This window comes from Copidosoma floridanum, unplaced genomic scaffold, assembly GCF_036245765.1.
Source record: "Copidosoma floridanum isolate Cflo_tuat_1 unplaced genomic scaffold, Cflo_Japanese_pri ptg000009l, whole genome shotgun sequence".
Lineage (NCBI taxonomy): Eukaryota > Metazoa > Arthropoda > Insecta > Hymenoptera > Encyrtidae > Copidosoma > Copidosoma floridanum.
This window is the reverse complement of record NW_028321886.1, coordinates 8,491,188-8,513,453: the sequence shown is the minus strand read 5'-3', so window position 1 is coordinate 8,513,453 and position 22,266 is coordinate 8,491,188. Positions and strand designations below refer to the sequence as shown.

General features: G+C 32.6%; 3 protein-coding genes across 7 annotated transcripts; 2 read left to right on the top strand and 1 right to left on the bottom strand.

Moving 5' to 3' along the window:
- The first annotated feature begins 282 nt into the window (after positions 1-282).
- ric8a (ric8 guanine nucleotide exchange factor A) lies at positions 283-3,692 on the top strand. Of its 2 annotated transcripts, XM_089589305.1 has the most exons (11): positions 283-320; positions 749-1,028; positions 1,118-1,257; positions 1,339-1,445; positions 1,527-1,819; positions 1,901-2,067; positions 2,154-2,406; positions 2,783-2,927; positions 3,001-3,148; positions 3,220-3,339; positions 3,403-3,692. In XM_089589305.1, the coding sequence occupies exons 2-11, from the start codon at positions 951-953 to the stop codon at positions 3,527-3,529; spliced, it is 1,578 nt and encodes a 525-aa protein (XP_089445431.1). In that variant the 5' UTR covers positions 283-320; positions 749-950; the 3' UTR covers positions 3,530-3,692. The 2 variants fall into 2 exon arrangements, with proteins under 2 accessions (XP_089445431.1, XP_014217342.2); XM_014361856.2 differs by lacking the exon at positions 283-320 and having other exon boundaries at positions 729-1,028.
- Positions 3,693-3,812: 120 nt separating this feature from the next.
- Positions 3,813-16,680, bottom strand: LOC106645887 (protein meiotic P26). 2 transcript variants are annotated; one of them, XM_089589752.1, is made up of 10 exons: positions 15,579-16,680; positions 14,338-15,200; positions 13,705-14,036; positions 13,433-13,637; positions 12,849-13,353; positions 12,596-12,760; positions 12,276-12,523; positions 11,855-12,212; positions 11,555-11,787; positions 3,813-11,482 (listed from the first exon to the last, which is right to left on the bottom strand). In XM_089589752.1, exons 2-10 carry the CDS (start codon positions 15,025-15,027, stop codon positions 11,378-11,380), a joined length of 2,841 nt encoding a protein of 946 aa, XP_089445878.1. In that variant the 5' UTR covers positions 15,028-15,200; positions 15,579-16,680; the 3' UTR covers positions 3,813-11,377. The 2 variants fall into 2 exon arrangements, with proteins under 2 accessions (XP_089445878.1, XP_014217341.2); XM_014361855.3 differs by having other exon boundaries at positions 14,338-16,680.
- Positions 16,681-18,082: 1,402 nt separating this feature from the next.
- Positions 18,083-22,258, top strand: Duba (Deubiquitinating enzyme A). 3 transcript variants are annotated; one of them, XM_014361836.2, is made up of 12 exons: positions 18,084-18,839; positions 18,919-19,070; positions 19,602-19,697; positions 19,783-19,868; positions 19,933-20,084; positions 20,156-20,460; positions 20,535-20,691; positions 20,764-20,975; positions 21,055-21,174; positions 21,284-21,436; positions 21,508-21,694; positions 21,769-22,258. In XM_014361836.2, exons 2-12 carry the CDS (start codon positions 18,936-18,938, stop codon positions 21,903-21,905), a joined length of 1,740 nt encoding a protein of 579 aa, XP_014217322.2. In that variant the 5' UTR covers positions 18,084-18,839; positions 18,919-18,935; the 3' UTR covers positions 21,906-22,258. The 3 variants fall into 3 exon arrangements, with proteins under 3 accessions (XP_089445879.1, XP_014217322.2, XP_014217321.2); XM_089589753.1 differs by having other exon boundaries at positions 18,083-19,070; positions 19,602-19,701; positions 19,799-19,868; XM_014361835.2 differs by having other exon boundaries at positions 18,084-19,070.
- Positions 22,259-22,266: the final 8 nt, after the last annotated feature.

Sequence of the window (22,266 nt, the reverse complement as noted above, 5' to 3'; positions counted from 1 at the left end):
TAAAGGTAAAAATTTACTTGTGCTTGACGTCAACTCATTAAGTTACAACTAGTTTTTTGACATAAAAATAGCAATATATTTGTATGTGTTTCAATTAATAATCAACTGATTATTTTTCAGGGTTCTACTGTTTCCTTCTGGGGTTATTGGAATTCTATTTTAATTTGCGCGCTTTTTGGGTGGCGCTGACTTGAGGCTTTTTTCAGTACTCCGAGTACCTGTAACCACACTAACCTGTAACCTGCAACCTGCAAACAAAACTAACAGTGCATGGTAGAGTGGTAGAAACTTGACTGACTCAACAGAGATTTTGAAACTAAGTATAAAAAAGACCCTCTACTATTGTACGTTACACTTACCTGCCATGATAAAAGAGAAAAAGAAAGCTCAGTAAAAAGAGAGCAGCGTTGTTTTACCAAGTGTATCTGTATCACGCACATAGTCTATGACTGAAGAACTGAAGAACCGAAGCGCCGCAAAACGGCAGCGTTAAGTGTATACCTAATATTATGTAAATAATTGTTTGAAAAAAAAATTTATTTATTTTTTATTACATGAACATAATTATTAAGCGGTTTTTATCATATATTCCTTATTACGTTATTATTACAGTAGTAACTTATAATGACTATAATTATAATAAAGTTTTCACGCTAAAACTGACGCGCCGTTGCGCGGCGCTTTAGTTCTTCAGTCATAGATTATGTGCGTGATACATTCATATACATCACTTCAATCACTTGGTAAGTAAAACAACGCTAGAGAGTTCGGAGAATCGGAGCTGTCAAATAAGTGAAGTAAAAGTAAAAGTGCCGAACTTTGAGGTGAATGAATCATATGTCTCTAACAACGAATTACACTGATAAAGTCTATTGTTACGTGGGAAAGAGTTTTTTGGCGATAGTAAATTTGGAAAGAGAAAAACAACGGAACTATTTTAAACATATAACATGGAAGACCTGTTTCTCAAGTTAAAATCAGAAAATAACCAAGAATTCTGTCAGGCATTAGATACGTTTGTAAATAATGTAAGTTTTTTTCTATGTTAAGTAATGTAAGTTTTGTTTTAAATATTTATCAGTTATCGTGATCAACGATACACATATTTTCTTTTCAGTATGCTAGTGTTACCAAGTTTGAATTTTTGGATAGAGAAAATTTTCGCAATGAAATTTGGAAAGCTATATTTCTACATCTAAAAAACAAAGATCAAGCAATTGTCTATGAAAAATGTCTTGCTGTCCTACGAATTTTAAGGTAAGACATGAGAAGTTTTTCTCGTCACAAAATTTTACGTCATCTTTTCATCCATAAAAGAAACGTTTTGAAATGTTTTAGTCGTGATAGTACAAACTTGAACGACATTCTAACAAAAGAAAATCTAATTGTCATCTTGAAATACGCGGGTCTTGATACTAAACAAGATTTATACATGGTCAGCTCAGGTTTGTATAAGAAATAATTTTTTTCTGTACATTATTTCATTTATATCATTTTCCACATTTTAAAATTTGTTTCCTTTAAAGTTACTTGTGAAGCTCAGAAGCTACTATGCAACATTTTGTTTAATAGTTCGAAAATGCAAAACCTTATAACAGAAACGAATTGTTTAAAATGTGTTGTGGATCGTATTAGTAAATATGACCACAACACAGAACATGATCTTAAATTATTTGACGTAAGAATAATATTTTTAATTACTGCTTTAAATGCATCGACAAGAAATATTGTCAGCAGTGAATTAAATGGAGATGTTTTATTGATACAAATGTTAGAACATGTTTCACAGAATTTATGTGAAGAAGAAATCGAAATAAAAGTAAGCATTGTTTGAATTTTTAAGCGTCTAAACAATGTTTTGTAAGGCAAGGTTGATATATCTCATATTGTGATTGTTAAGGATAACAACGCAACATTAGCTATTGAAATTTTAAAGACGTTGTTTAATTTGATGATTCAACCAAAAGACCCGTCTCCTGAAAAATTAGAAAGATATAAAAATTTAATATTTACAATGAGAACATTAATCTTGAAGGACAATGAAAAACACAAGGAAAGTTTAGTTAGGTAATTAGTCATCAGTAAATTTATGAAACTCTAATGCTTCAATAATGAATAAGCTCTAAAACTTATTTATCTTAATTCAATTTCAGCCAAAATATAAATTTATTAACTGTGATTCCAGCAGACTGCTATTCTAATTTGATCACACCATTCTCCAATAACCAAAAAGATATTATAAAATATGAAGACATGGATGTTACGGCATTATATGTATTAATCACATTTTTAAATTACAAATTGGAATACAAAACTAATGTTATTGAAAATTTATCTCCTATACTTACTGCATTTATTAGAATGTGTCGATCAGAAAAAGTAATCCGAAAGTATATGAGAATGAGGGTAAAATCATTTATAAATTAATAGCATAGAACCGCACAAAAAGTAAAATCCATATCAACTTGAAAACGTATTTGGGTAGCTGTTCTGAAACTGTTAAAATTTCGAAAAAGCTGAATTACTACCTCAAAAATTTTTTTTAAATAAAAAAAATACCGAAACTGTGAAAGTGTATTTAATTAAGCTAAGTCCAGTGCTGACAAAGACAAACATTTTGAGGTGATAGAGTAATTAAAGCTTTAGATTCATGTTAAGCATTTTCCAAACATTAGACACGTTAAACTATTTTCATCGATTTTACTTTATTTATTGTAGTTCTAGGTGGTAAGGATTATTTTAATAAGTATAAATGGTACGATTTAATTTTCTTGTCAAACAGATTCTTCCACCATTAAAAGATGTCACGAAACGTCCTGAAGAGGGATCAACTTTAAGAAATAAACTGTGTCAATTACTTACCAGCCCTGTAACAGAAATAAAAAATCTTGTTGCGGAATTTTTATTCGTTCTATGTAAAGAAAAGGGTATAAGAAAATTTCAGAATAATAAATTACTTGAAACGTAGAAAGAAAATTACTATTATACTCAACTTTCTAGTTGGTAGAATGATTAAGTATACGGGATATGGAAATGCAGCTGGAATGTTTGCAACAAAAGGTCTGATGGGACCAGAACATGCTAAAGTTGATTATTCATCTGAATCTGAGGATAGTCAAACTGAAGAATATGAAAAAGTGAAACACCAGTAAGAGAAAAAAAAAATACATGTAATTTTATGAAATAAGTCCAATTAAAAAGGTTGATTTAATTTTTTAGAGTCAATCCAGTGACAGGTTGTTACGAAAGTCCAAAGAAAAATCCTTTAGATGGAATGACCGAGGAGCAAAAAGAATATGAGGCAATAAAATTAGTACACCTTGTAGATCAATTACAAAGGTATATTTAACTTGAATACGCTAATTTTAAATCGCATAAGCAAATTAAAAAATATTATTCAAGGGATGGAGTGATTCAGCCATGTCGTATAGGAGAAGATGGGAAGCCAAAACCTATTGAACATGTGCTAGAACTAGAAGAGCATTTACCTCGTCAACAATTCCGGAAACAAGATTCAGATTCTGATTAATGTGATATTATTTACTTGCTGATTGGGCATACATTTTTAAATCATACATCGGTGTTGTTTTATATAGTTTAATGTAGACTTAACATTTTACATATTATATAAAATGTATTAAATGTGTATAGATTCATTTTTAATATAAATGTAAGTATTTCAAAAAATTAAATGAACTATTAAAAAATTTATTAAATGACAAGTACAGGAATGGTTTTGATTTTTTTTTATTTTTATTTTTTTTTATTGAAAAAGAACATGAAACAACATTACATAGTAAACAATTGTCAGGAAATAAAAAATATAACAATTTCCAAAATCACATTTCATTCTTAAATCTTAAACGATTCACCTACCACACATCGATGTGCTTTGTGAGCATCACAATGTATGTATATTAATATTATTGCATTGCAACTTATGTGCACACGAAAACACGTGACGCCTTTCCTTGGAGCTTCCTTTTTTCTTCAAAAAATTGATAAGTTAATTGTTAAAAGAAATGGTACGCTGACAATGGTGAAAATTGTTTATTTTTTCCAATGTATAATACAAAACAAATTCTTAATAAACAAAACAAAAGAAAAAAAGAGTTTTTAGTGTCTAATGGAAATTTTTAAAGATCAATCGATAAACGCCTAGCTGCTAAACTACTTATAATAAATTCAACAATTTGATATATACTTTAAAATGAAGATCAAAACGTATCGAAAATCTTTTTGTTTTACTTTCGTTATGTCGTAATAATTTGCGACAACAAACCGCAGAGATCAGTTGACTGGAACATGTGTATTTTGTTCATATGAATATTTTCGTTATAATTTTCCATCATTTTAAAACCATTAACTCTAGCATTTTTTTAAAGATTCAATTTGAAGCTTTTTTTTACTTTAAAGTGAGAGAAACATTTTGTACAAGCTAGATCCACTCGTTTTAACGTTTTTCGCGTGTACTTTTGCACACATGCACTCATATATATTGTAAAAAATATCAATTCAAATAGATTGCTTTGTGTATGTTAAGTCTTTTTTCTAGTTTAGCAAAAGCTCATAGCGTTTTTCAATAACTTAATCTATACTGTGCAATCAAAATCAAGTTGTACAATAAAAAGTACATATATACAGTGGTATACCAGTGTATACACACAGTGATATGTAGTAATGTACGCTAAAGGAACTACATTAATAAAGAGCTGCGATTATTCAACTTTTCTTTCGTAATTTTCAATAAGATTAAGTTGACAAACTGTAGTGTTTGAAAATATTGTATGCCTGTACTTACTATTAATTAACTACAAAACAAATTCAATGATAAGTAGAGCAAATAATAAAATGAGTTCCTTCATGGGAACGCAATAAAGTAATATCTTTTTTACTTAATGTTTTTTTACAATACACGAACGCATTTTATCTTTTCTTTATACTTGTAAATATGCATATGTATATATACATATACGTGTATTCATAAAAAAAAATTATACACTTATATGTATGTATATTCTTAAAAACCACTTTTTTTACTACAGTTACAATCTAGCAATAAAATACATTTAATTTTTGTACTTGAACTGACTAATCGAGGATTAAATCGTGATCGTTCTTTCTCGGCTATTCTAATGTAAACCTAGAAACATCACACCGTTAAAAAAATAAAATAAATTGGATAAAAAAAAAGAAAAAAGTATTAACACATTAAAATTAGTAACCATATGTAACTTTGCAACTCTGTACAGGTATCTTTTTTCTCTAAGATTACATTTTTGGCACAAAGATTTCAACTTAACGGTAATTTACAATTGAAAAAGTGTACATATACGTAAATATACATGGGATAAAGGAAAGATATTAATAAAAACGAATATTTTTATTTTTCGCAAATATTACTAAAAATTCTTATGCAAATAAACGTTCTTACATGGAAAATTTTTGTGATATTCTCACGTAAACCCTAAATGCATTTATGTAAATACAAATTAATAATCTGCAAAATGCGACTGTATATCTTGGTTTTTTTTTTCTTTTTTTTTTAAATTTCTTTCTAGATAAACATCAAAAACTACTTATTTCATTGACACGTCTTTTCCTTCGATTTATTTTATGATAATATTAAATGTATTTTTTTATTAACACACTTTTTTAAAAGGTTTTCTTTTTGAGTATTATACCACTAATTTGTAAAAAAATTTATCAACTAATGAAAACATTTAAATGAAAATCGTGTTGAATTTGAAAGTAATCAAAGTGAATAACGGAATAACAAATTCCTTAAATACAATAACAAAGTAACAAATAAAATAATTAATATTCGTTAGGATAGATAGAAAGAAGTAAGAGGCCTATACTCTGTCAGAGGCAAACAAAATAATAATAGTAGTAATAATAATCATGACTAACACTAAGCTTCACGACAGAGCTAACTAGTAATTATTCGACTAAGTACGCTGAAAGCAGCGTTGCAAGTATTTTTTTGTCATTAGTTATTACAAGCTAAATAGAACACACAGTACTTCCTTTTCTTTTCTTTTTTTTTTTTTTTTTTTTTTTTTGTTTTTTTTTTTTTTTTTTTTTTTTTTTGTTGCAAACATCGTTATGGACTTGCCTGGCAACAGTCATAGAAATGAAAAAACAACCGACTAATTTTTTTTCTCTCACATCTTTTCATCGGCATGTTTGCCCATTTTCAGAGTATACTGATACGTGCAAGCGCAAAAAAATTCGCTTGCGCTATATATTATGGTCTCATACATACACGCAGGAGAAAAATATGCAAATAAGACGAAAATTATTTTTTTTTCGTCACACTAACTTCGTTATGTTGTAAATAGTAAGACTTTTCTTTACATGCTTCCTCGTCTTAACAATATATATATTTTTTTTTTTATTAAAATTTTTTAAATTTTTTTTATACAATTTACGTACGTATAATACATATATGTATACATACACATACACGCACACATTATACACTCTGTAGATTTTTTATTATTCTTTAAACGCGAAAATTTTGCTGGGGTGTAAAAAAGTTGGTTGCAAAGGACAGATAAAAATAGATCAAATATATTGGGAGGAGTCAAGTTACTCTCCATACCGGCCACTGCATATAAAAATATATAGAAACGCAAAATAATTTGTTAAAACTTTTTGATATTTTTCTTAGAGATCATGAAAAATATTGGTAAACATTGACATTTTTCAAGATTAAGATCTCATATTAAATATCTCAACTATAAAACTACTAATATTTCGATTGCTTTTGGAAATTCATTACGTTTGTGAAAAAATTTAATCACATTATTTGACAAATTTAAGATGTTTTGTGAAGGAAAATTTTATATTTTAATCGATATGTATAAGGCTTTTAGTACAATGCACGATGCAAGAGTAGTGCAACAAAACAAATTTCAATGTATATAGATATATTTTTTTTATGTAATCTTTATAATGTATATTTAATAAAATTTTGTGTATGCGATTTATCGGCACTTATGACATATAATGTTTGAAGAATAAAGATAACATGTTAGTACATGCTAAATAATGTTAATTTTCACTTGATGTTATTCGAAAAAATGCAATAGTAAAAAAAAGGTGTATATCATAATAAAATTTAATATTTGATTTATTGAGTTTTTATTTTATATAGTCTCTATTTTATTTTATATATAACTCTAAACATTGTAATATTCACGTAAACACTATCTAAGATTATAAAGAAAACTTTTATACAAGTACACTTGCAAATGTTCCACTACATAGTCTTTTAAACTTTACTTGCACGTAAATAATGCTAAGGAATACAATGTACTTTGGAATAGTTCATAAAAATTTATGTATTTTACAAATTGCAAAAATTTTCAATAAATTGGCTAAATGGCGTTTTTCCTTACTGCATTTTAAAAAAAGTTTCTATTAGATACATATTTTAAAATACTTAATTTCATATTTGTATATAATTAAAGAAAAAAAAGATTTCTGATGAGAAAATTTATCGAAAATAATTTTATAGAGTGTAAACTGATATTTTTTCAAAAAAAAAATTTTTTTTGCCGAAAATTATTTGCAATGAAGTAATAGTCATTGTGACATCTGCCGTTATACGTGATTATTGAACATTAGTAAAAAAATACGGACTATGAAACCGACCATATTATATTTTTCGAATATACTGGGATATATGCTATATGATAAATTCGATGAATTTAAGTAGTTTACAATCAACCAAAAAATTTTTATTGAAATTTATAAAATCTGTAAAAATCCCTGCTAATAATAATTCTCAAGAATTTCATTATAAGAGCAAAACAATATAATCGATTATTAAATGCGTAACATACATGTTTAGATGGGTAATTTTGAAAAGTATTTATACTTCAAAAAAATACATATTTTTGTAAATAAAAAAAAATCTTCGATTTAAAAATTTTTTTAACCAATGAAACTTATCAAACAAAGATGTAATAATACTAGTGTGTTTATATTAGTAATTAAAGTAAATTTAACATTTACTTAATTCATTATTTTCAGCAGGGAAGTTATAAAAATTCATAAAAATATTTACCACGTAAATCACGACAAATTTTGGATACATAAAACCTTATAAAATTTAGACTTTTTGTTTACGATTTAACTTTTAAGGTCTTTTTCCTAAAAGTACATAAATTATAATTTGAATACAGAATTATGTATAAAGTATTATCACAAATTTTTTTCAACCGGTGTTTCTTGCTAAGAATTTTTTTTATTGTTAATAAAATTATCATATTTTATAAGTCCTTTGCAACTGGGTGAGCATGTTGTTAAACGAAACTCACGCTTAATTAAAAAAACATTTTTTATTTTTATATTTTAAAGAATAGTAAAGCTCTTTTGATAGCAAAAATTAAGTATAATATTTATGCTAGAATACTAATAAAAGAGACTCTTTTTGACGTATAGTTATTGTTTTTATTTTTTTTTCATTTTTTTTTATCTTATCGAGCTTTTTGTATAATCTTAACGATACCTAGGAAATCCCATAACTTTTAAGTTTTTTTTTTATTTTCTAGGAAGACTATGATTAATTGTAGGCTAAAATTCAGCTTATTTTTGCCTTAAGCCTACCAATAATATGATTGTATACTTATTAAGGTGCTTATTTTTCTTTTCATTGTATTACTCGAAACTAATAATAAATATACGCCGTATAAAATATACTAAGAATTTTTTCTTGTTTCTTTGCTTAGCAATGAGACACATTTTTTAAAACGAGGAACGCATTTTTTATTATTTTCTAAATACATTTAAATTGTAACGTAGTAAGTAGTTGAGAAAAATTACTGGGCCATAAAGATTCCTCTTATTATTTCAAGTAAAAAGAAGTAATCTATGCAAAAAATGTTAGAGACAACTTTTAAAAGAACACTGTATTAAAGTTGTGCCTGATAATTATCAAAAGCCATTTATGAACTCTTGAATTAACATCAATAGAAAAACGGTAATCGTTTTAATTTATTTAAAAAGTCGAAAATCTATTTTTTGCATTTGTAAACTAAAAATTAGAGCCCGTATTTATTCACAACATGTGTATTGAAGAACTTTTTCCAAATCTTTTCTTCTATTTTTCTAATAATCGTCAAAAGAAAACAAAAATTACTAGGTTACAATTTATTTGTTTGAATAATAATGATAAATATTTACCTAGCAACAATATCAGAGACTTTTAAAGGACAAAACTTATCCTGACGATGCTATTATCACAGGCAATTTCAATATAACTCTGCTAACCATGACTACTAAATATTTCTTCAGAATTATTTTAAATTTCCGGTATTTAATATATAAAAATTAAACTTCCTAGTGATATTTAGAGGATTACGACTGGTTAGCTAAGTGTAAATAGGCTTTGCATTGATAATATAATTCCATGTATAAACTATACTTTGCTTGGGATATTTTTCAAAAAGTTGAAAAAAGTCTGATTGTAACACATAGATCGTCACCAACTTATGTTTTTATAGTTCAAAAAACTTTAATAAATATCTAGAAACATATCAATATGAAATATATAGAGTTATATTAATATTTTACAATATATTGACATATATATGTATAATGTATAATACTTTGTACATTTTTATGTACGTGTATATGTATAGGAAAATTATAGAAATGTTTCTATGCAATGCATATCTATGTGTTTTATCAGACATATTTTTCGTAAGTTTTTTTCGACTCCACCCGTAAACTGGTTTTTGATCTTTCATGTGGTTTATATTTTAATAGAATTTTCGTTACGATGAAATGCAATTAAATCACTGATGTAAACTGGATCAATGACTTTGCGTTTCTGTATATTATTGTATAATTTTTTAAAACTTTGATATTATTTTAGCAACTTTTATCAAGTTGTTTTGTGTTATATCGTTAATAAATGTGCTTAAAATATATTAATGGCAAGAAAGTGAAGTTTTGCGATTTGCATTGTAGATACGAAATTAACTTATTTGTAGAAGAATCGCCTGATGTTGAGCAAAGTTATCTTCTATAATATATGTATATATACTCAAATTGAATCAAATATTAAGGCTGATCATGTAAACAACCCTACAAAATATGTATATTTCTATATGTATATATATAAATATATATACACGTGTTTCTTGTGTATACGTAACTTCAGAGAAATTGTCTTTTTCTTTATTTTGAGTAATCATTGTAATATTTACATAAAATAGAAGTCAGTTAGCAAATGCTTACTTTTTAAAACTGTTTTTGCTCTAATGTTCTCATTTGTAATTTTTTTCAGTTTGAACACACATACCACAAAAATACTCATAAAGTTTGTCTTTATTTTTGTCAGGCATAGTATCTGTACGTATTGTGTGTTCAACTCTTTTTATGATATTATAACCGTTTCACGACACAAATCATGAACAAAAATTGTTCAAAAACTGGTAATTTCAACAGTACATATTGATGAAAAAGATTTAAATCTTTCGTAAACAAAAATCTTTGTTCAACGTATACACACTCACTGCCTTTTTATTTTAACTTGTCTATTCTTTTTTGTTGATCTTTTTTTTAATATAAATCCCTCTATGGCTCTTTTCATTTTTTTGTCAATAATCAATTCAGTTCGACTTACTTATTGGAGCAAAAACATACAAGTATAAAGCAAATTGAGAACAAAGATAAATAAGAAGACTACTTAAACGTCGCTCTTTTTCTCTCTTTTTCAGTGCTCTCTATAAAATTTTTTTAATTATACTTATTTTTTTTTTTTTTTTTTTTTTTTATAAATATACTTTGGGTATCATAATGGCAGCGTTAATGAACCTTACTTGGGATAAAAAATTCGATGCGAAAGCAAAGTTGCTGGTCCAAGACTAGATAAAATTTGATTTTACAAACGTTCTTAAAATACTGATGCGTGGAATGTGATGCGTAAAAACAGCTCATACAGAATACTAATCGATCGACAACCGAGCAGTACAATCGCGCAAGCAGTATTTTTATCTTGAATGATATTCTAAAAAAACCTCAATAAAATGGCAGGTAGCCAACTTAAAGATGCGCTCTGTTATGGATACAATTTTTTTGACAAACTACTTTTGGTTTTTACTCATCTACGCTTGATCCTTACTTCAACGCATTTTTTTTTGCCTATTACTTTCATAAATCAAGAACACTCGTAATACTTGTACAATTATTAAAGCTGAATAGTGAATAAATTCTTACTATTGCTTCAGTAGGCCCGGATGTATATCAATAAAGTATGATCTGGGCAACCATATTTGACGTTTGTTGAAAATAATACAGTACTGAAAAGATTCTTGCTTTTGTAAAAAAGCTGAGACACAAAGTAACTTCTACTCTCACCTCAGACTATGTATAGGGTGTTCAGCACGAGAACGTGATGATTATTTTTTGCAAGTGTTACGACGTATCCTTCAGAAGTAATTTTCAATCCACAACATCGAGACACCTGTAAAATTACGTTGAAAAATTTATATAAGTTGTTGGTATTAAAAACATTATTTATCCAGTACAAATTTACCTTAACGTATGGACATTCAAATTCAGAAATTAAAGAGCCATCCCGTGAAAAGACTGCCACGTGAAATCTATTTCCATGCGAGTCTCCAATTAAAACATCTCCTGCATCACTAATGTCAATTCCATTAGGAAAATTCGTTATATTTTCACAGCCAATGCGACGCAGGAATTGACCGTCTTCGTTGAATACCACTACACAGTGCCCTTTAAAGTCACACACGAAATATTCTTTTCCTAAAATACAATGAATTTTTTCAACAAAGTTCTTCAAAATTAAAGAGTAGAAGACTCGTTATATTACCACTAATAGCAATATCGCTGGGTTCCCTCATGTAATCACTGCAGTCAAACCATCTAAGAAGGTCTCCTGTATCACTGATAACAAAAACAGTTGGGGAAACACTATCCACAGCAACAATATGTCCATGACCTGTAACAGCTAGACCTGCTACAATGTCAATGTATCTGATTGCTATCTTTTTAATGAAATGTCCATTCTTGGTAAAAATTTGCATCCTAGATCGTTCATTTCCCCTATCACAAACAACAAATTTCCCACTGTTTCTCATAACAGCGACTTTGCGTGGGTACCACAATTGGCCTTCTTCTTTTCCAGGTATACCAAATTGGAACTTGAAAATGCCAGTCTTTTCAAATACCTGTAAATTGAGATGATAAATTAAATTTAAAAAAATCAAAGTAAACAGCAATATGTACGATACCTGTATGCGATGATTATTAGTATCAGCCACAATAATGTCTTCATCGGTTCCTAAACAGAACCCATGAGGAGAGTTGAATTGTCCCTTGCTAGGTCCCAATTGACCAAATTTGCAACGAATTTGCATGGGAGTTAGCTTAGGGTTTACAGATCGCGAGTGATTGCTGAAGTTACTTGTATTTGAATTGGCATTACTAGTATTGCCCATTACAACAGGCATGTTGTGCATGGAGTCTCCATTACCGTCATCTACAACAATGAGTTGATGTTAATACCTTTTTTTTTTTTTTTAAATCAATTCATGCAAGTAATGGAAAGTACCAGCTCCTTGTGACAATATAGGTGACGTAGAAGAAGAAATAGATTGAAAGCCATTCAAAAGCGCATTTCCAGTCAAAGACGCTAAATTTGGGGTATCTCCTACAACTGGTGAAGGTCCTCGTCCCAACACTAGATTGCTTCCATTGATTGAGGATGAATTTAAATCTATGATAAAAATGTATCAAGAAAAAATTGTGTGTACATAATTCATACGAAAAAACTCGTGAATTATAACTGATAAACAAAAACTTACCTTGATTACCCAAGGAATTTCCAAGTTTTGCTAAGGCTTGCAGATTATTAATAGCATGACTAGTTGAGCTAAGGTCACCAGCAAAAAGATCAGCAAGAGTAAAGGACGGAGTTGGGCTGGGATTAGCGCTTGGTCCTACGACTCCCGTGTCACCCGAAATATCGACTTTTTCAGCAAGGCTTGCCAATTGCTGAAGATTGTACTCTTGAATGCTGGTAAGACCATGCATGGGACCTGAAGGAATGGAGACTGGAATAGACGGTGGGGGAGGAGGAATATTTGGACTCGACACAGGGGGAATCACAGAGTAAGTTGGATCACCTTCAAACGAAGATTGCATTGACGTTGGGAGTGAAATAGGTGAGCTCGCACTCAGTGAATTTGAACAATTCATAGGTGCCTGATTTACTGGCTGACTGGTAAGTCCAGGTAGACTATCAACGTTTCCCATTGGTGATTGTACAAGCGGTGGATGATTTCCAGCACAGACTTTTCCATACGCCTCCTGAGAGAGTAAGTTATTACTGTATAAATGGGCTGTAATAATATCGGAATACTCAATGAGTCATAACATATGATCTTACCCCAATTTTTTTCTCAAAATTATTGTAATCTGTCTGGAATTCTATAGATGACGACATGTTTGGTTTTGGCATGGTTTTCAATAAATCGGAGAGCTGATTAGTTACTATTCTATGAAGAGATAAAACCTCTATTGCATCTCCATGTTCAAGAAGACGATTAGTAAATTGACATGCACACTCAATTTTTTCAACAGTTTTTTCAATGCTAAAAACAAATGATTGACAATTATTTAATTGTTCCATTATTTTCAATTGTCAAGTTTTACGCATACCTATGAAATGAGTCCATTATCTCCAGTTCTCTATCAGAATGTACTTTTTCTAGATCATCAAGAGCTTTATCTCTGTATTTTTCAAGAATCGCTTTGTAGCTTTGGAAAGTTTCCAGAATCAAATCTTTGGCTTGGTCACGTTGAGCTTGCAACTCACTCAGAGCATTCTCAAGCTGAGAAGATATATGATCACAATCACCTATTCTAGCTTTACTTTCATTTACTAAATTAACTAATTCTTCCTTTTGACGTGGTTCTGCATCTTTTATACGTTCATATTGATGTTCAGGTGCCTTGTGCTCAATGAGTAAGCACTCATTACAAATCGGAACCTGAAAAATTTATAAAAAAAAATTTATCTTGCAATTAAAAACTTCTCATCATAGATATTTCTATAATGATTTGGATTTCGAATTTAATGAGCTTTGGTAGCGAGATCTTTACTCTCCCTAGCTGGCATAGATTTAAAGCAAGAGCTAGTCAACATGCCACCCAACTTGTATTTAACCTGTTCATTATCAGTACACAATCGATTAATTAGGCAAAGGATTCGCGACTTGATGTTTACGTGAAATTTGCATTACATCATTGAAACAAACGTTTTAAAACACCATTATAGTTGAATCTTTTTACCTGGCATGTGTAACAATAAAACTTCATATTCTCCGATGGATGAGATTCACAAAAAATGGGTTTGTGAATAGGAGTTGCTTCTTCAGATCTTCTCAAGTCATCAAATCCAATGACCTTGTGATTCTCAAAGCAGCGCATAAACTGATGTGCAGTGTTACAATTTGGACATAGAAAGTTGGCACAATCGGAGCAACGAGCCACTGCATTTTCCATAGCCTTGCATGATGTACAAAGTACAGATGTATTTTTGATGGCAGACATGTCCAGAATATTTGTGAGAACGTAGTCGCAAGGTAGGGACGCTGCTCCCTTGGTGCCAACACGTGTTTCCTGCTGGCACATGGGACAGGCAATGACCATGCTTAATTTCAGTTCTCTATCCTTGGCATTGCAGTGTTCGTCAAGACAATTTTCGCAAAATACATGCAAGCAAGATAGAACACGTGGTGAGGTCAGCTTCTTGCAACAGATGCCGCAGTGATTATCATCAGCAGAGTCACCACCGCTGTAACTCATCTCCTCCAGGGAGTCCACTTGATTTCTTGAACCAAAGCTTGCACTTTTTTCCCCGTAGCTTTCGGATCCGTCGATTTCATCGCTCTTAACTGATCCGCTATGCGAGTTATTGACCGAGGTTGCGGAGCTTGTCCCATTAGGAACTGACAAAGATGTGGCAGCTGAAGATGCCATGGTTATTTCACGTCCACGTCTACTCAGCTGTGCGCACAGCTCTGAGAAAAGTCAAGTCTTGTAAAACAGACTCGATTCTGCTCCACCGTTTTTTTTTTTGTCTTCCTCTCAGTAAAAAAGAGATGTAGAGTTCATAGCACCTTGAAAAGCTACCGAAACTTGGAGCCTATACACTATAACACATATATACCAATTTTATAAAAAAAATTATCGAAAGACGCGTTGGCGACGCCAGAGAAAATAAAAAGCCGAACAGTGGTGCAGCAAAGAGAGAACTCGAACAGCCGTTTACCGTCGATCGAATGTCAATCAAAAGAAAACTAAAACAAGACAAGAAGGATACTTGAATAACAAAAGAAGAACTTGGTCCGGTTTCCGGAAAAATAGTCGACTAGCGCAAGAACGGTGTAGTATATATAGTAGTAAGTATCCTTATCGCGTGTGTCGTGTGGTCGTGTGTGACAACGGGCATGATATTGATACCTATAGGTGTGTGGTGAGAGGGGTGGTGGGCGGCTGCTGCTGCGGGCGGTTCGGACGGTCGGACCTACCTCTCGGGGTAGCGACGAAGAAGGAGGCACTGTCGCCTGGTCGTGTGTGTGAAAAGAAAGAGACAGTGCCAAGAAGGCACCCGTAGTCCCTGACCGTCCAAAATCCGAGCCAAAATTTATAGGTATATAGCAAAATTCACTTCCTAGTAGAAATGGGGAAAAAAAATTCTTGGTAATGGAGAGTACTCAATATTATGGCAAAATTGCGTCCTCTTGAGAGGAAGAGAGATGGAGAGAGACAGACAATTGAAGAGCGTTGCTTAGCTAGTTCGAGTAATAACTATGTGCGAGCTTGTTGAGTCGAGGAACAAAATTTTTTTTTTTTTCTTTTTTCTTTTCTTTCGGGTAAAAAAAATATATTTGAGTGTATATTATTGACTTATGCTCGCACTTTGGGGTGGCTATGCACAACGCAACTAGTATGTTATACTTATACAGCCAATATATAAATATAAATATATAATAGGTACAGACGATGACGAGGGATGGAAACAAAAATTAAAAAAGGCACTCGCGTCACTCTTTCCCTTCGTCGGTCGGCGTGTGCGTGTGTACCACTGTACCCTGTACTCCCTTGTAGTGACACGTAATGAACGTGATAACTGATACTACTTACAGTATACTAAGTACTGCTGTATAAAATATAGGAGTACCATGTTATACATGTAAATATCTTGTGTACACCCACGTCGTTCTATTTCTATGTGTATATATATATATACATATGTATATAGATCTGCAGGTTTCGCAAATTCGCACAGTGCAACAACAACACTAGTCTTCAATCCTCGTACACAACTTGTTCCTTATATATCTTCTTGTTTCGGTTACTGATATATATATATATATGCATATATGTGTGTGTGTCTACCTCTAATAATCATAGCAGTCCTCGAAGACGGTGCGGTTGACTTCCCCCGATTCAAATCGTACTGTTCGAATAGCAACTACGACGCCCACGACTGTTCTCAGCCTTAAAACTCCTTTTCTCACGAGATGGTGGAGAGAGCCATCAGAGAAATAGGTATCCCCAGGTCCGCAAAACTGCAGTCATCCCGTGTAACTCGCGACACTATACTCTGGCTTATGTATAAGGTAGCAGCATGCACGATGCACTATGCAGCAAGCAGCAGCGAGGGACGGCACAGAGCATCGCTATATCGCTATATATATATAAGTACTTATATATATATATTAACATCAGAGTTGCGTCAGTGGAGCGGAGCGTTGTGTCGACGGGTCTTCTCCGAACTGAATTTACCCTTTTTTTTAGTAACTGTACAAGCGAGGACACCCCCGTACGTACTTATGTACTAAGTATGTACACTTTATACAAATGTTGCTATAGAACTTTTCTTTTCAGACCATCAGCACACCCACTCTGGAATTTATTCGTATACCTACTTAATTCATTAATCAGTCACTGTGACGAATCCAATATATATATATATATAGGGGGCATGTAAAAGTAGGTGGGCTACAACACGGCTTAAGGAGTTTTCTGATTGGTCGAAGCTTCCTAATTCGGCTTTTTCTCACACGCAGTGAAGAAAAGTTCACGGAAAAAGAGTAACCCCTGCTAAGTACTGTATTAATACTGTCATCCACCACAATCACCTGCAAATACCAAAATTCCTCTAAAAAGCCTTTTGGAAAATGCGACAGTTTGGCTCCTCCCCCCGACATCCATGCCACCCGCTTCCTATTTTAATAACACGCAGTGATAGAGATTAATTGAAGAAAGAGGGAACGGATATATATATATATATATACTTATCAAAGAGCCGTGATAACACACATCACGGGTATGATATGCATACCTAGATAGTCCACAAGTCGGATTAAAATCGCTCGAACTTGAGAAAAATCAACAGAAACAACGTATATAGAGATTATTTAAGTTAATGGTTTTATTAAAAAAAAAAAAAAAAAAAAAAAAAAACTATCGTTAGAATCTGCGGAATAATATCAAAATGATTTCACGATTTTCTGCCATTGAAATAAATCTTTATGGTAAGTTTTTTTTTTCTTCCTTGAGTCTCGTTTGTTTTGATTTTGAAAAAAAAAAAACAAACAAAGGCTGCCACGAAAAGCATATATGTATATGTTGGGCGAAGCGCTAAATGGGTGGACTGTGGATGAGAGTGTGTGGAGGCACGTTAAAATGAATAAAATAAAAACCCACAACATAAGTAAGTACACACGCTTGCTTTTTGTGACACATGTGTGTTAGAAAAAGCACAACATAGTACACACCGCGCGGGGGCGGAATATGTATACCTATATATTGCAAGTGTACTGGACAATCACAAAAAGCAAAGCAACTCTCTGTTTGAACGTTTGAAGGTGTGGTGTAAAAAGAGAGAGAGAGAGAGAGAATGTGGTGTTATTGCGCGTAACTTATCCGTGATGTGATCCAATTATTATTCGATACTCAATTCATTCAGTCAAGGCGAGAGAGTGGGAGTCGAGTCGCGAGGCGTCCGCGCGCGCCCGGGCATGTGTGGCAGCAGCTAATCTTAGTAGTGTGCTGGCCGCATCGCGATGATAATACGTACGTCCAATATCAGTCATTTTCAGACCCAATGATTTCAATTCGCCTGAATCTCAACACAAATCGAAATTCTTCTTGTTCATAAGCATCTTAGCCTACTCAAGTAAATCAGTGGTGTGAATCGCAATTCTTTTTGAGCCGTTGGACAGCTTGGACTCTCCAACGTCCAATTCCTGGGCAGAGCACAGCTGTTTACTCGCACGTGTTTGTGTTGGCTAGACAAAGAAAGAAAGACACAAGTATATATGTATATGTGTATTGTACATAATATATATACCTATACCTACATACACACACGCATCAAGCGCATTTTAGGCTCGTCGAAGAAAAAAGAGCAATACTTATTTGGGGATCGTGCCCGAGAACAACGAGAGTTTTGTGAAAAATTATATGTGTATACCCAGTGTACAATGTTCAAAGTCTAACGCTCTCAAAGGCCAAAACAAGCAACGACGACGACGACGACGACGACGACAACCACAAAAAAGCTAAATAGGAATTTCCTTAGGTCTCTTCGATCGCGCTGCCGTATGAGTGAGTGTGCAGCAGAGAGTGCATGCTGAAGTGTATAGCAGCAGCAGGAAGAAGAGGAGAGACTCATGGCCGCTTCTGATCTTCTGCGTTCTAGAGGATGACCGATGATTCTCTTCGTCACCGAGACTGAGTATATTGTTACCTAGGGGCTTGTTATTACACGGAATCATTAGGTAAAGAAGAATTTATCGCATGCGAGTCTTTTCTCGCGTTATTGAGTAACGTGTGTGTATGTGTGTGTGTTGCGCGTAGTGTGTTAGACGACCGAGATGACGATTTTGTCGAAGAAGAAGCCAAACACGAACAAGGACAGGCGTGCCGACAGCTCGAGCAGCCCCGAGGTAGACGTCCAGGCTGAGCACGGCGCTCCTGGCTCTATCGCTCTTCCCAATAGCTCTTATCAAGTACGTCGTGTGTTTGTTTTTTAGTGACATTCCTTTCTGTGTCATAGGTGTTTTTTTTTTTTTTCCCCTTCATCCTTTTCTTTTCTTTGTCATCAAACGCCCGCGGACAGTCTTCAGCATGTTGAATGTTTACGTCACTTGTGGTCGATTTTTCTCTCGAGATTTGATGTCTTGGGGTAATAATTATTTTTCGCCAATACTTGCTTAAATGCGTTGTTGATTGATAATTGCCCAGTTGGCCAATCGTGACTTTCTATGTAAGCGCATGACTCACCACGTTTTGTCGTCCGTTTTTCTGCGCTAATTAATTGTACGATTGAGTAACACTTTTTTTTTTTTTTTTTTTTTTTTTTTTTTTTTTTTACTATGCTCTATTTTTGTGCTAAGTTATACCTACCTCTTTGTTATTTCATATTAAAATTATGACGTTGACGTTTTCTTCCATTGACTTTTTTATCAATTGCGTTTTACTTCCATTTTTCTCATCATGGAAATTTATAGTGTAATCAACATTTCTTGAATAAAATTCAGGTTAGAGGAGGTAATGGTTTCTCAGTAGATTTACATGCAGTTCAAAATGACCACAGTTCTAATTCATTAGTTCTTGGTGCTGGCAGCTCATACGAGGCAAGTTGAATCTTGTTTAAGCCACTTAAATAATCTTCAACCTTACTGGTACACATATATAATAAATACTCTAATTTTGTGGTAGGCAAACGATTGTCAAGAAGGACACTTTGAGGAAAATGGAAACTCCAGTCATGGAAAAAGACATCGCAGAAGGGCAAGTCCTCATAGGTAAGATTTTGAAATTTATGTATTATATTTATAGCTTTCCGTGCTACATTTTTTACAATCTTAGTGGACACAGCAGAAGTTCACGTAATAAAAGAGAACGTGAAAGAGAAAGAGGGCGCAATACTGGAGCTGTCAGTGTAGAACTTGAAAGAGAAAGAGAACATGAAAGGCAATCCACTCCACCTATTGCTTCCAGCAGCAGTGGTACTTTGCCAGGTTTGTTTATTTCATTAGAATAACAAAATATTTGTAAATGTGAATTCATGGATAAATTTCACCTTTAACAGGTGGGGACAGTACTGTTATGTCAAACAGTAGAATGTCCATGGTTGCTGCAGCTGCTAATCTTGAAAGAGAACTAGCTAATGGGTATAACAGTGGTGATGAATATACCGGCAGAACTGGAAATAATTTATCAGCTACCGAGTGGCAAGAGCGTGATAGGTGGTTTGAAAAACGATTGAGAAAAATCGGTTTCAACATTAAAAAAATGGGAGAAGATGGAGCATGTTTATTTCGAGCTGTTGCTGATCAAGTTTATGGAGATCAAGAAATGCATGGTGTCGTGAGACGGCATTGTATGGACTATATTGTGAGTATTTTCTTTACTGAGATATTTCACGAAAGTTCATAAACATAATACTTGAACGTAATAAACATTTTCAGGCTGGCAATCAAGAATTTTTCTCACATTTTGTTGCTGAAGATTTCACTGAATACGTCGATAGGAAAAGACAAGAATACGTTCATGGCAATCACATAGAAATGCAAGCAATGTCAGAAATGTACAATCGCAGTATCGAACTATTCTGTTACAGTACCGGTAATGTATTTTTTTTTTTTATTATTATTATTTTTCAACTCGTGGATTAATAATTTTGATTTTTCATCTCAGAGCCAATAAACATATTTCACGGAGTTCAAAAAACTGACAATGAACCTATTCGGCTATCCTACCAACGAGGCAGTCATTACAATAGCATTGTAGATCCTTATAAAGCAACAGTTGGTGTTGGTCTTGGCTTACCAGCATTTAATCCTGGTGCTGCTGACAGAGCCTTGGTTTCCGATGCTGTAAGACAAAGTGAAGACCTGCACATAGAACAGGTAATTTTGATTTAATATTGTAACTTTGTTGATAATTATATTATTCCAACAAATAATAAACATTGAATTTTGTGCAAAGACCATGTTAGAAGACAAAATCAAAGCAACTGATTGGGAGGCCACTAATGAAGCGATCGAAGAGCAAATTGCTAGAGAAAGTTATTTGCAATGGCTGCGTGATAATGAAATGAGAAAAGCAGTAAGTAAATCTTTTTCAAAGTCAATCTGATTAAATCATACAAATGGTACCTACTTGTAACAGATACGCAATCTTAAAAAAATTAATAAATTTTCTACATTTGCTGCAGCGGTCTTCAAGCAGTAGCAGTTCGAGCACAGTGACGAGCGCTCAAAATAGTCATTTTCACTCTCATAGCAGTCGCCCGCAACAAAGAAGTCACTGTTCATCTCCTACTACCACAAATCAATCAAATCAGGAATCAATACGCAACTCTCCCAAGGTTAGTTTTGTAATTCTAAAGAGAAAACGTGTGCTTTCTGCATAATAAATCACAACACGTAATTATTTTAGTCAAACGATAATGCGCGTTATAACAAAAGATCACCACCACATCAATCAAGTTCTGGAGCCGCGTATTACCCGCCTGAACACAAAGCTGCTTCTCCTGTACCACAAGAGCCAGTTCCCGGTAGCAGTAAAGAAACAAATTCATTGCCGGAAAGTTCATTTTTTAATCGGCTTCCTCCAGAAGTGTTCGGTAAAACTTGATCAATTCAACATTACTCTTACAGCTGTTGATACTATTGTTCCTAGCTTTGATAATTTACTCAGGTCTAACTGATTGGGAAGATAGCGATATTTTATCAAAGGTGCTGGCAACTTCGCAGCAGGAGTATCTAGATAGTCTAAAACAGTCACGCAACGTGGAGAGCGATTCTAATGACAAAACGGAGCCCGCGAATAGTTGAATAATGTACACAACGCGACGATATAAATATATATAAATTTATAAATATATACATATGTATGCATACAAATATGTCTTCTCGTTTCAAGAGAAGTCAATTTAAGAGAGAAAAATTCGGATTAAAGGATGTATACATTTTTACGTAATAGAACGGAATCTATTGCAAACGTCTTATCTTAACGCTCTTCATAACATGCGTTGTAGTTCCCACTTATTATTTTCGATGAACTCCCAATTGCTCTTTCTTTTTTACTTCTCGATTTTTGTATAGGATAAAAAAAACCTACGTAGGGCGATCTAGGTAGATTGTTTTGTTGATTCCCTTATAAAATTCCTCTATAAATGTATTCCTTCTCTGAAAA